The following is a 15,164-nucleotide window of genomic DNA, read 5'->3' on the forward strand; positions in this document are numbered from 1 at the left end:
TGAACAACAGTGAATTATATTATATACTTACACTGCTACTCCCAAATAGTTTTTTTTTTAGTTTACCAAACATAACGACTTAAAACGTTCACTGCGCATGACGAGTAATCTCGTCACCACTAGCGATTTCCAGAGGCGCGCGACAAGTATACTAGTCAATGCGCCGTTTACAAACTATTGTTTTGATGCCGTGAGACGTTGTTTCGTTTGCCGCTTAAATTGTGCCAGTGTTGTACTATCTAGTATAATTCTTCCGGTATTGTTGCAAATATTGTAGTGTGGGGCTTGGATCTATTGGTATTCGATAGAATAACGATAATGAATGTACTGTAGCATCGTGGAAGGAACCTAACCTCAAAATTGTGCTTAACTGCTTTATTGCGGCATTTTTTGATGGTGTATCCGGGTACTTCACCAATGCTTTTTCCCTCCATTTGGCAATACTGAGGGACGGCTAGCAGTATTGTTTAGTGCTGCTATCTGTTGGGTTCTTGTAAAACTATGTCCAAAATCACTGGGACGCAGTATATGCCTCTCATTTTGATTGAACTAAATTAAAACGTTTTCGCGCACTCATCCATGCAGCGCATTAGCTGTTTGTGCCACGAGCCCCGGAAATTGTTAAATGATAGGAAATATTAGGCTCAACTAGAAGAAAATAAATTATACAAGTTAAAACTGATTTTAATAGAGTTAAACATAACTTTTAGTGCATACAATTAAAAAAAAACAACTTATTTAGGCTATTCAACAAATAAAGCACCAATAAAGAACTAACTATTCAATAATAAAACCTTTGGCAGTTAAAAATCTAGAAGAAATATAAATATATCTAAATATTGTATTATATACATTTTTACACAAGTAAATCAGGCAAAACATAGAAGTAAAAACAAATACAAAAATAAAACTACTATTAAAATTAATTTGATTTTTCAGAAAATATTAAAATGTCTTTGGTATTCATAGAGCAGCCTTTACCTGTTTTATTACTTTTCTAAAATCAATCTTAATCTCAATAATTACTGATTAATAATTATTGTTCAAGTCTTCAAGTTCAACGTTGTTGTTGATTAATTCAGTTAAGACTCGTTTGGTCCTTTAGTGTCCACATTGTTTGTGTACTGTTTAGTTTCGACAGAACATTGGATACACATTTGGTTGTACTTTTTTAAATTTCGTTATGAATGATAATAATAAACTGCTTTAGAGATTAGTTTTTTGTTGCTTTCTGCTATGTCTAGGTTTCTTTACTTATTATTTTTGATTTTTAAACACAAAATTAGGGACATATGAAGTCCATCCTTTTGAAAAAGCACAAAAAATGATTCTCTAACAAATGTATCTACACCTATCTCACTCAACGGTTTATTATAACGCTCTATAATCTAACACACGAGAATCTGATCAAGCCGTAAACAAATGTAGTGCTATAAAAAATATAGGCCTTAGTCGAACAATTAATATAAATGAAAAATCCCAACAAGAACTAATATGAACCTGACACGAACATATGAACAACTTCTCACAAAATCACCATATTGTCCACAACATTGCAATAAGTGAACCATACTTTACTAAAACAACAGTTCTGGCACAGTTCAAGAATATTCAACAATAAATAGACATTATTGCAGAGGTGTTGCAGCTAGGCTTTTTTAAACTTTTGGTTGGGTGATGTTGGCACTCATGAGCTGTAACATCTGGTTGCTTTGGAAGGTATTGATTATTAAAAAATTATTCTCAATGCAGATATTGGTTAGTCCTAATACAATATTGTACACGATAGCCCTAACCCCGCAAATAAATCATAAACTTCTTACGAGTTTGAGGCAATATCAAGAACAACTTCTACGGTTACAGGGAAAATCAAGAACTTCTTTCCCCATTAGGGCGAAATTGCTTACGTCTTCTGTGGTACCGACTAAATTAAGAACATCTTCTGTGGTCATGGCGATATTTTGAACCACAGCAAAATAGAGAACTTTATCCTCGGCCATGGCAAAATCGTGAACATCTACTGCAGTTACATGGACATCATCACGGTTTCCCACAATAATGGCAAAATCATTTTCTGCGATAGCAAAAATCTAAGCTGGGATCGATCCACGCTTGGGCGAAAAACTATTTTTGGCTGAACCAGCTTCAGAAGGCTAATGTGGCCCAAACCGACCTGAAAATATAGGGAACCCAAAGACTGCTTGTTGAAACAGTAGTCAAATTAGAGAATGATTTAGAATTTATATAAGTTTACTATCTATTGCTTCAAATACCGTAAACCGCGTCACTAAAGTACCTCTACACTGAACAAGATAACACTCAACAAGTCGTTTTTGCTAAGTATTTCCTAAGAAAGTTCTGATGTTGTGCCAAATCTATAATAGTCTATATTTAATGTTGGCCTGTGGGTCTATATGAGTTCTGATGTTGTACAGACTGTGAGTTCGTACGAGACTTGGCGAGGCACATTACTAAAGTGTCCCTAGACTGCCTGTACTATGTTGACTGTCCCCATAGCAATGTTTGGCCTGTAGGTCTCTGTATAAGTTCTGAGCTTGTACATACTGCGAACTCGTACCACACTTGGCTAGACACATTACTAAAGTATTCCCAGACTGTCTGTACTAGGTGGACAATCTCTGCAACGTTTAGCCTGTGGGTTTCTAAATAAATTCTGTTGTTGTACAGATTGTGATCTAGTACGGCACTAGTGGACATACATTACTAAAGTATTCCCAGACTGTCTGTACTAGGTGGACTGTCTCCGTAGCAATGTTTGGCCTGCGGGTCTCTATATGAGTTCTGATGTTGTACCGATTGTGAACTCGTAAGACACTTGGGGACACACATTACTAAAGTATTCCCAGACTGTCTGTACTAGGTGGACAATCTCTGCAACGTTTAGCCTGTGGGTTTCTAAATAAATTCTGTTGTACAGATTGTGAGCTAGTACGGCACTTGGGGACACACATTACTAAAGTATTCCCAGACTGTCTGTACTAGGTGGACTGTCTCCGTAGCAATGTTTGGCCTGCGGGTCTCTATATGAGTTCTGATGTTGTACCGATTGTGAACTCGTACGACACTTGGCGAGACACAACTCAAAATGATCCGTCACCGAAGCAAACAAAACTCTGAATGTTTCTGGAGCCTTTCCCAAAACATTCTGGAGAAGGTCTTTCTGTAACAAATATTTTAAAATTTAGAAGTGTCAAAAGCCTGTCAAACAGTTAGTTCAGAATAAATAAAAGAAGACCTTACAATGCCCTTACTCAAACTTGAAAACAAAATTTACAGTTTTCACAGTCATTGCAAATTTTGATTGATGATGATTAATGTTGTGGAACACGGAACAGATGGAATTATGTCAACAGGTATGAAGTATGACTTAGCAAATTTCAGAGTCAAATGCAAGTTGCGCTACCAGGCACGTAAGTATAGTAACCGCATCCAATCAACAAAGCGCCACACAAAAAACTGGGATTTCTTTTTCTTAAAACAATTTGAACCTTGCATATTTAAAACATCAGCTGATCGTGATCCTAATAGTTAAGCTATCAACACATACCTCACTCCGCTTAATCTTAATACACACATTTATATTGAAAGCATTTAATTCATTAGGCCTAATCACAGTTCAATCCACAAAAACAAGCAATTTGAGTGCCACAAACTTACTTTATCTGGGTGCAAGCAGCAGGAAATGCAGTATTCGTAGATGCTACAGCATCCGTTATCCTTGCATGTCTCGCAAGAGTAGCGTTCAACACTTGGTAGAGACGCATCACAACATCCATTATCCAAAATCTCATGTCTGAGTCGGTTACAAACATAACCTAAAACATATTGTACAGTAAACTTTGCTTAAATCTGGGTTCAATCTAAAAAGATTTTTTACACTGAATAAGCCTTCCCAGGATGTTTAGCAAATGTCTGGTGCAATTGTTCAAATTTAAGTTAGCTCTCTATTTTGGGTGTAGACCTAAGTTACTTCTGTTATCTTCAACATAACATAACATGTTTTTCAGACAGAACGCCTATGTAGGTCTAATTAGAGATGTAAAATATCCAGGTATCATGTAGAACTGTGTGTAAATAGGCTACTCACGACGCCCGGTAAGTAACCGGCGGCCCAGCCCACATCACTACCGGTAGGCCTAATCTAGCATTTCCAGTAAGCCAGCACTGTCAATGTCCTGAACAGAATGGATTGATGAGTCTGCTTTAATGTGGAACCGTTATTACCGTATCTCAGAATTATTTGACAAAGACAGTTTTAAGCCAGGTCTACTGAAATAAAAAAAAAAAAAAAAAAACGGTTATCTTAGTTCAATAAGAATAACCTCCGAGGCTATCCTTAAGGGCCGAACTACACAAGCGTATGAAACACCGCCAATAGTACGCGCAAAAATGTCTAGGACTACACAAAGCCGACAATCCGCAGCGGATTGAACGTGAGAGCATTGACTAGACGAGCGTATAGAATGTCGCCGACTGTCCTTGCCCAATGTGACATTTGGACCTTTCCAATATGGACATGATATAGGTCGGATGTGTAGCTGGTATGCTGTTAAGAAGAAACGTCGTGCAAAGATGCGTTGGTGGTCACGCCCAACATTATCAAACATTTAGTAACAGGACAGTTTCAATTAATGTTTAATACCCATAGAATGTACCCAGACAAACATTTTCTCAAAACAGCCCACCGAAAACAAACACAAATAGTAAGGCACAAAAAACAATCAGACGACTTCAATTACAACAAGTAATGCAGAATTTGACTCGCCCAAGTGAGGGGAGGGATGTATCACATCAACCCGCAGGAGAAATGCTAGTTGCTGCTACGTGTAGTTCGGTGCGCCGGCAATCTGCCCGCGTATTTTACGCATCCGGAGGCGTTAGATCTGCCAAACGCCTGAATTTCGCGTCCTCACCAGGCAGACAAAACGCTCGTGTAGTCCACATCATATGAAGCTATTGACTCTGCAAAAAAAGCAGACGGTTGGCGGCATTTCATACGCTCGTGTAGTCCGGCCCTCGGCACGTAGCGGCAACTAGCATTTCTCCTGCGCATTGGTTGATACATCCCTCCCATCACTTTGACAAGTCCAATTCTGCACTACTTGTTGTAATTGGAGTCGTCTGATTGTTTTTTGTGTCTAAATATTTGTATTTGTTTTGCTGAAAATCCTACATTCTCTGGAAACATTAATTGAAACTGCCCTGTTACTAAACAACTTGATAATGTTGGGTGTGACTACCAACGCCTCTTTGCACGACGTTTCTTCTTAACAGCCTGCAACAATATATCATACCAGCTACACATCCGACCAGTACAGTATCGTTTCCATATTGGAACGGGCCAAATGTCAGTCACATTGGGCGAGGACAGTCAGCGGCGTTCTATACGCTCGTGTAGTCAATGCTCTCGCTTTCAATCAGCTGCTGATTGTCGGCTTCGTGTAGTCCTAGACATTTTTGCGCGTACCATCGGCGGCGTTTCATACGCTCGTGTAGTCCTGCCCTAATCTGAAAAACGCAGTATGCCTTATGCAGTGTTGATCTATTAAATAAGTTAGCCTAGACATGTAGGCCTATAAATGAATCCTAAAGAATCAGTAATAATTTTTAACCAGCCTAGTTAACATTTTTAATTCAATATGTACTCAGAAAGATCGAAATAAACATTGAAAACACTAGCCCCTATGGGTACAATCTAACAGGTCTTAAAAAAGCTTAAGTTATTGTTAAGTTTATACCTATGTTTATTTTAAAGTTCTAAATTCTAAAAATAGACTTACCTTTATCATCTACTATGAGAACCTTTCCCTGAATAGAGTTTCTACATGTTGTAACCTTGACAGTTCCATTGTTTTCGTCCTCCGAGTGCCATAGAAAGGAATCATCTAGCTTTCTAGCAGGCAAGATGTCTATATCATCAACATGGTGGTCCAAGGGCTGAAAAAAAAACTGATGACTTACAATGTGGCAAATAAATTACTGGCAATGACAAATATACTTAAAATTAGGCCTATACAGTAGACACCCTCTTAACCGACCCTAATGGGACCGGACCTATGTCGGATAGGCAAACTTAAAAGGTCGGTTAAAACGGGCAATCCCTAAAATAAGAACATAATGAAGTGCTATTCATTTGGAGTTATATAATTATTATTTTGAAGTCATACTTGCATCATTTATAAAATAAACTAGGGTACTCTTATCTCCTTTTTCGTATTGATAGAAAAGTCACAAATAACACAAAAGCCGGTTAAGTCAAATAGGCCTACTTTCAGTGGTATATATTATAGTACTAGGCAAGAGTCAATAAAAATTCCTATTTTGATAACTTTAGTACTGAAATGTATAAATTGATGCTTTCCAAATCTATCATAATACAGTAGGCCTACAGAACCTATTGTCGAAAGATACAAGCAACCATTTTGTTACAAGACAGGATGTTTATTTATAGCCTCTCACTGGCTCGAGGCACAAAAACTATCTTCACCTTGGAGTTGTTAACCCCCCTTCCCTGCCCTCCCTACAAGTTGCGTTGTTTGTTTACTCCAGCGATAAGATTATCAGTTCTCAAAATCGTAACGCACTTTACGATGTTATAAATTTGCCGCATAGATAACAAATCAGATCAGATGTGCTGGCACTAACTACGAACGATGATAACAATATGCTAGGCTATATTTTTTGTGATCAATACAAAATAACTTATTCTTAGTCATATCCTGTGGAGATAAGCGTATGGTTCAGTTCTCATAGCCCAGCGTGGGAGCGGAAATGCCGAGATTCCTAGAAAGCGGCGGTTAAACTGAACTGCTCTCAAAGCAAGGTCGGTTAAAACAAACTGTATTATTTTACGATCGAAGGCGGATAATCCGATTATCAGTTACGAGGTCGGTTAAGAGGGGGTCTACTGTACAAGGAACGTTAATAGTCTTTAGGTAGGCCTACACGTTACCACGTTAGATAGGCCTAACTCATGACCAGAGTCAATATCAACGTCCGACTAGGCTACTCCAAACTACCTGTTTGAGAGAAATGTTATGTTACCTAATGAATTTCATAATCAGGATTTCTGAAACATTAAGAGAAAATACTGACTACCTACTTTGTTGTTACAGTACTTGCAAGATAGGTTTTATGTTCTTCAGGGTTATCTGTCGTTTTCCACAGGAAAAGAATGTCATTTTTGGGATAAGCGTTGATCTTTGAGTAGGACTAGGCCTTGAATTAATTACCTTTTACCAAATCTCATGAATATTTAGATGTGTTTTTTAACAATTGTATGCAGTAAGCCTAGGCAAGTTCCACCATATAAGTTGCATTTTTAACCTCAAAATTTGGTTCTATACTGTGTTAATATTTTGTATTTAGGAAACTGTACGATTCAACTTCTACTTTAGGAAGAAACATTCACTTTTGTTTAAAGTATTTTGGTTTCTTTACAAAATTAATGAAATGGCTTAGGCCTAGGCTGAGTTGTTTACTTGGGTGTGTGGTTAACCCTCGATTAGTAACCCGTCGTCTCACAGACTTCGCTATTCACATTTTTGAATTTGGCGCTCAAACCAGTTGTTTGTTTTTCCTCTCCGCCGACGCCAGCTCAGTTCCCAACCCGCTGGACACGTGAGCGGTGGAAATTCACAACCCCCGCAGTAGTTGATGTAGGTACAATAGTGGTGAGTAATCACATTGACGAAGCGTTAACTTACCGTAATTTTTAATGTTTGCATTTTTTGAGTTTATGTTTGTGTGTTTTATAGAATGATAAACATACTTAATGTTGAAAAACTCATATGTTACAAATGTGCACAACAACCTAGTTTCTAGGGGAGAATTGAATTGAATTTAATTGAATTGACCCTCTCAAGAAGGACTTGTGTGAACCTGGCAATAACTCCAGCCATAAGTAGTTCGCGCGCCCTCAAAAATCTATTGCTGGCCGATTTGCGGCAAAATACGGCCGCGTAACATAATACCGATGATGTCACCAGATAGAGGACACTTTAACGGACACGACAGTATCAATATCATGTACCTGGGGGATAAGGAAGGGGAGGCAAAGTCAGCAATAAGTAGAGCGCGCGCCCGAAAAATCTATTGCTCGCCGATTTGCGGCAAAATACGGCCGCGTAACATAATACCGATGATGTCACCAGATAGAGGACACTTTAACGGACACGACAGTATATATATCATGTACCTGGGGGATAAGGAAGGGGAGGTAAAGTCAGCAATAAGTAGAGCGCGCGCCCGGAAAATCTATTGCTCGCCGATTTGCGGCAAAATACGGCCGCGTAACATAATACCGATGATGTCACCAGATAGAGGACACTTTAACGGACACGACAGTATCAATATCATGTACCTGGGGGATAAGGAAGAGGAGGTAAAGTCAGCAATAAGTAGAGCGCGCGCCCGAAAAATCGATTGCTCGCCGATTTGCGGCAAAATACGGCCGCGTAACATAATACCGATGATGTCACCAGATAGAGGACACTTTAACAGACACGACAGTATCAATATCATGTACCTGGAGGATAAGGAAGGGGGGGTAAAGTCAGCAATAAGTAGAGCGCGCGCCCGAAAAATCTATTGCTCGCCGATTTGCGGCAAAATACGGCCGCGTAACATAATACCGATGATGTCACCAGATAGAGGACACTTATACGGACACGACAGTATCAATATCATGTACCTGGGGGAAAAGGAAGGGGGGTAAAGTCAGCAATAAGTAGAGCGCGCAACCGAAAAATCTATTGCTCGCCGATTTGCGGCAAAATACGGCCGCGTAACATAATACCGATGATGTCACCAGATAGAGGACACTTTAACGGACACGACAGTATCAATATCATGTACCTGGGGGATAAGGAAGGGGGGGTAAAGTCAGCAATAAGTAGAGCGCGCGCCCAAAAATATATTGCTGGCCGATTTTGCGGCAAAATACGGCCGCGTATCATAATACCGATTATGTCACTAGATAGAGGACACTTAAACGGACACGACAGTATCAATATCATGTACCTGGCGGATAAGAAAGAGGGGATAAAGTAAGCAATAAGTAGCGCGCGCGTTCTTATCCGCCAGGTACATGATATTGATACTGTCGTGTCCGTTAAAGTGTCCTCTATCTGGTGATATCATCGGTATTATGTTACGCGGCCGTATTTATCCGCAAATCGGCCAGCAATAGATTTTTCGGGCGCGCGCTCTACTTATTGCTGACTTTACCTCCCCTTCCTTATCCCCCAGGGACATGATATATATACTGTCGTGTCCGTTAAAGTGTCCTCTATCTGGTGACATCATCGGTATTATGTTACGCGGCCGTATTTTGCCGCAAATCGGCGAGCAATAGATTTTTCGGGCGCGCGCTCTACTTATTGCTGACTTTGCCTCCCCTTCCTTTTCCCCTAGGTACATGATATTGATACTGTCGTGTCCGTTAAAGTGTCCTCTATCTGGTGACATCATCGGTATTATGTTACGCGGCCGTATTTTGCCGCAAATCGGCGAGCAATAGATTTTTCGGGCGCGCGCTCTACTTATTGCTGACTTTACCCCCCCTTCCTTATCCCCCAGGTACATGATATTGATACTGTCGTGTCCGTTAAAGTGTCCTCTATCTGGTGACATCATCGGTATTATGTTACGCGGCCGTATTTTGCCGCAAATCGGCGAGCAATAGATTTTTCGGGCGCGCGCTCTACTTATTGCTGACTTTGCCTCCCCTTCCTTATCCCCTAGGTACATGATATTGATACTGTCGTGTCCGTTAAAGTGTCCTCTATCTGGTGACATCATCGGTATTATGTTACGCGGCCGTATTTTGCCGCAAATCGGCGAGCAATAGATTTTTCGGGCGCGCGCTCTACTTATTGCTGACTTTACCCCCCCTTCCTTATCCCCCAGGTACATGATATTGATACTGTCGTGTCCGTTAAAGTGTCCTCTATCTGGTGACATCATCGGTATTATGTTACACGGCCGTATTTTGCCGCAAATCGGCCAGCAATAGATTTTTGAGGGCGCGCGAACTACTTATGGCTGGAGTTATTGCCAGGTTCACACCAATTCAAGAAGGTAGTAGGCCTATGAAAAATTATGGACTGTTAACTAGGCCTAACTTACTCAAATTGTGGATGGAACGCAAAAATACAATCTTTATGCTCTCAAAGACAAACAAATGTCAATATTCTTAAAGCTTAAATGTTCCTGCTACCCCAGATATTCCAAATCAACAAAGAGGTAGAAAAATATGAAGCTTCTGCCCTTCAAAGAAACGCCGGATGACATCACCCTTCTGCAGCCGCTGCTCCAGGGCAATGTGTGGAAAAAACCAAGGCCAATGGTGCTAAGAATGTGTAAACTGACTTTAATTCCTCAAAAGTTCATTTTCAACATTGTTTTTAATAGGTAACTGTGAGTAGACCAAAGTTAACTTAATAAAAGTGCTTTTTTACAAAAATGTTCCAACTTAGGCCTATTAGGTACGTATTTTTTTTTTTTGCTTGTATCTACGCCAGTGGCATTTTTGTAATGAAGTAATTTCAAACACTTTTGAGGGAAAGCGGTCCAAACCCATTAAAGTTTTTCTTTTAGAAAGTAGTCTCGTTGACGAAGCGTTACCATTAAGTTAAGGGTTTTTTTAGCATTACCAATCTACGGTTAACTATCTTAGCACAAGTGGACTGAGTGACTGATAATCATGTCTTATTAAAACCCTCTAATTGGAAAAGTAAGTTTAGGCCAAGGCCTAGCCCTGAGTTAGTCCTAAGTTTAAAATTTTAGAAATTTAGGCTAGCCTACTAGAAAAATTCAATTAATTATCAATTGCAATAAGAACCGTACCTTAAAGCTTTGCCTTAATGCTTCAAAAGAGGCATATTTAATATAATGTTTATCTTGTATGCCAAGTTAAACGAATTGAGGTTAGACTATCGACAAAAGAATAAACTTACCACACTCAAAAAACTAACGATGCAGTATGTCAAAGCAGAGAAAAAAATCAATCCTAATACGAATCTGTTCCTAATAAATAAATAAATTTGTCTAAATAAACATGTTATCCAAATATTTATTAGCAATATCATAGTACAAACAAGCTATAAACACAAACATCTTCACAACAACACAATTTCGTTTCGATTCGATTTAGGATTCAGTTAATCAGTTGGTATTCCGTCCGAATACGATATCAGAACGAAAACGAGCGACTCGGTATACCACTACCGGTCCACCACAGTGGACTAATTTCGACTGAATCATACAATATCCACTCCGCTCCGCTCAATAATTTAAACTACGATAATGACTCATTGATTGGGGTTTTATGGGATAAAAAATGGTTTTCCCCATTTTTGACCCGCAAAAAATGAAATTTATTTCCAAACAATTTTATACAGCTAAATAAGAAACCCAAATAATTTTGTACCCTGGAGTGTTGTGGTTTTTGTGCCTAAATAAGGTACCCACATAAACTTCCAAACAAACTGTGAATTTAAAGTTCCCATGTTGGGAAATAAGTAAACTGTTGTGGTTTGCTTGTATATGGGTTTATTTTGATCAAATTTATTTACCTATTTCATACTATCTATTTTACTAAAAACAATACTTTAATACCTTCCCCAGCTGCAACCTATGTACCTACTCAATAAACCTAACGTTATCACTATCGGCGACATCATTAAGTTTTTCTCTGGTCGCATTTGTTTTTATAGAAAAAATATGTGATATCGCTAGCCGGCAGCTTTAGGAATAAAATTGATAAAACTCACAGTAGGTACCTCACGTGCATCTTTCTAGGAACCGATTGAACATTTATTTTCATCTCACAACTCCCCCACAAAACCCCTATCAATCAGTTGAAGCCCGAAGAGTCATTTTGCCTAAAACATTTGTCTTGACAAAATAGTTCAGGGGCCAAAAACATGAATTTTTATATATTTTCCCCAGTCAAAGATGAAAGCCAATGCAACTAAATCAAGTCTATAACCAGCTTTGGGCTGAACCTGAGCGGGAAACAATTGACAATTGATTATTCAAAATCACTACAAGGAAATGTACAGGACAGCTTGTGTTAAAATGTAAATGCATGTCTGCGTCCTCACTTAAATATACATATGGCTTTCATGTATGATAATTGGGTGAATACCTCAGGAGTGTAATAAACACTGAGTGTTTTGATCATAATGGAAGGAAAAGAATAAATTTAAAAAATTGACTTATGTTTTGCTGATTACAAAAAAGCACTTGTTGTAATCAATTTATTGAAATTTACCTCGTTTTGAGAAGATGGCTAGGTGGCAACAGTATGTCTTAGATCCGGACCCGATTTACATGATCATTTTGGTAACACAATTTGTTTTAAATTTTTATATACATCAAATATATATATATATATTGTGTTTGTGAACACGAAAAATGGAGTAATTTTTTTCTGATTTTGATGAAAATTAGCCTATGCTACTGTATTCGTATCTAGAAAAGTAAACATTTTGTAGGTACTGTACAATAGTTATAGCTTTTTTATGAATATATTTTGATAAAATTTGGCAAATATATTTATTTCAAGCTAAGATACTAATATTAAAAAAAAAATGCCACTACCTTCCCTGTAGCAAACCTAAGTTCCTTTACACCTTATACTAAAAAAATAGGAAATAAACCTGAGTCATATTTAAGGGAATAGTTGAATTATTAAAATCCAATCGGGCAGATGGGAATTCGCTTAGTCATCAGGATTGCTGCGGCAGTGGTATTAAACCACTTATTGTTACGATGAAGCCACTAAAATTTACTTTGTATTATATAAATGAAGTTAGTATACAAAGTAATATTGTATCATTTGAGACACAGGAACGATTGTATCATTAGTAGAGTATTGAGTCTAACCAACCCAGAAGCGGTTGATTGAAACCAGTCCCTCGGGAACATCAAAGTGATGTCAAGCCAATATACTTGTGAGGTAGCTTAGTAGTCATTGTCTCGAGAGTGGGAAGTAATATTGTGATCTGTTCAGTTAAAACTCAAGGCGACTCATTTGGAGCAAAACACTGAATAGTTCGATGATGAATTAAATAAAAAAATGTAACTTATTCATAGAAGGTAACAACTAAGGAACGGAGACAAGTCTGGAAAAAATATCTGATATCTGAATATAGTTGCTTGTTAGTTGATTTACAAATAAAAGAGACGTTTTAAAAATAAAATTATCAGAAACAAAGGGATTGTTTATTTTTCATCTCTGTGCATAAAATGCAAACATTTTGAATGTAAGAAGAATTTAGAAGACCTTTAAATGAATGTGGAGAAAAATACATTTCAGGCAATAATAATAATAAAAAAACATTAAAAAATTTAGGGTATATCAAAATTTAGACAATTTATAATAAAACGTGTATGATAAGAATGCAAAAGTATTATGTAATGTGTGTTGTTTTAGTAGTCTGTAATAAGTGTCATTGAACAAAAAAGAAAAATAGAAAATAGAATATAGAAAAAAATTGACAAAGTAAAAATGGTAAAGTATGCCTACTGTAGTAGGTAATCTATGAGTAAAATTAAGGTAGGAAAAACTAGAAGAGTAACTGACAAGATACCATCACCTCCCCCCTAAGACAATATACTGGTCACATTACATGGTGCCATAGACACAGACAAAATTGTCTATTACCAGAGTATTGAGTGTAACCACATCAGTAACTGGTTAGAGACCATCCATCTAGCTGACATTAAAGTGATGTCAAGACAATATACTGGCCATATTACATGGTGTCATAAACACAGACAAGATTGTCTATTACCAGAGTATTGAGTGTAACCACATCAGTAACTGGTTAGAGACCATCCCTCTAGCTGACATCAAAGTGATGTCAAGACAATATACTGGCCATATTACATGGTGTCATAGACACAGACAAGATTGTCTATTACCAGAGTATTTGAGTGTAGATGTGGTTACACAGTGTAACCACATCTGTTACTGGTTAGAGGCCAACAAGATTGTCTATTACCAGAGTATTGAGTGTAACCACATCTGTAACTGGTTAGAGACCATCCCTCTAGCTGACATCAAAGTGATGTCAAGACAATATACTGTCCACATTACATGGTGTCATAGAGACAAGATTGTCTATTACCAGAGTATTGAGTGTAACCACATCTGTAACTGGTTAGAGATAGACCATCCCTCTAGCTGACATCAAAGTGATGTCAAGACAATATACTGGCCACATTACATGGTGTCATAGACACAGACAAGATTGTCTATTACCAGAGTATTGAGTCTAACCACATCAGTAACTAGTTATAGACCATCCCTGTAGCTGACATCAAAGTGATGTCAAGACAATATACTGGCCATATTACATGGTGTCATAAACACAGACAAGATTGTCTATTACCAGAGTATTGAGTGTAACCACATCAGTAACTGGTTAGAGACCATCCCTGTAGCTGACAACAAAGTGATGTCAAGACAATATACTGGCCACATTACATAGTGTCATAGACACAGACAAGATTGTCTATTACCAGAGTATTGAGTGTAACCACATCTGTAACTGGTTAGAGACCATCCCTCTAGCTGACATTAAAGTGATGTCAAGACAATATACTGGCCACAGTACATGGTGTCATAGACACAGACAAGATTGTCTATTACCAGAGTATTGAGTCTAACCACATCAGTAACTAGTTATAGACAATCCCTCTGTAGCTGACAACAATATGATGTCAAGACAATATACTGGCCACATTACATGGTGTCATAGACACAGGCAAGATTGTCTATTACCAGAGTATTGAGTGTAACCTAACCACATCAGTAACTGGTTAGAGACCATCCCTCTAGCTGACATCAAAGTGATGTCAAGACAATATACTGGCCACATTACATGGTGTATAGACACAGACAAGATTGTCTATTACCAGAGTATTGAGTGTAACCACATCAGTAACTGGTTAGAGACCATCCCTCTAGCTGACATCAAAGTGATGTCAAGACAATATACTGGCCACATTACATGGTGTCATAGACACAGGCAAGATTGTCTATTACCAGAGTATTGAGTGTAACCTAACCACATGAGTAACTGGTTAGAGGCCATCCCTGTAGCTGACATCAAAGTGATGTCAAGACAATA

The 15,164-nt window shown here is 38.2% G+C and overlaps 1 protein-coding gene across 1 annotated transcript; it reads right to left on the minus strand.

Moving 5' to 3' along the window:
• Positions 1–736: 736 nt before the first annotated feature.
• On the minus strand, positions 737–11,257 carry LOC128992918 (SREBP regulating gene protein-like). The gene is made up of 4 exons (XM_054416665.1): positions 10,980–11,257; positions 5,802–5,958; positions 3,679–3,836; positions 737–3,181 (listed from the first exon to the last, which is right to left on the minus strand). Exons 1-4 carry the CDS (start codon positions 11,109–11,111, stop codon positions 2,975–2,977), a joined length of 654 nt encoding a protein of 217 aa, XP_054272640.1. The 5' UTR covers positions 11,112–11,257; the 3' UTR covers positions 737–2,974.
• Between the last annotated feature and the right edge of the window lie 3,907 nt (positions 11,258–15,164).

Source organism: Macrosteles quadrilineatus, unplaced genomic scaffold (assembly GCF_028750875.1).
Source record: "Macrosteles quadrilineatus isolate MER2022 unplaced genomic scaffold, UCM_ALF_1.0 Scaffold_1__1_contigs__length_201487025, whole genome shotgun sequence".
NCBI classification, from domain to species: Eukaryota; Metazoa; Arthropoda; class Insecta; order Hemiptera; family Cicadellidae; genus Macrosteles; species Macrosteles quadrilineatus.

Bases quoted from the DNA above. Each gene is read 5' to 3' on its own strand.
- LOC128992918 (XM_054416665.1), bottom strand. From the start codon at position 11,111: ATGATATTGCTAATAAATATTTGGATAACATGTTTATTTAGACAAATT. The intron at 3,837-5,801 runs GTAAGTCTATTT...AATATGTTTTAG, and splicing joins TCTCATAGTAGATGATAAAG to GTTATGTTTGTAACCGACTC. The intron at 3,182-3,678 runs GTAAGTTTGTGG...TATTTGTTACAG, and splicing joins GCTGCTTGCACCCAGATAAA to AAAGACCTTCTCCAGAATGT.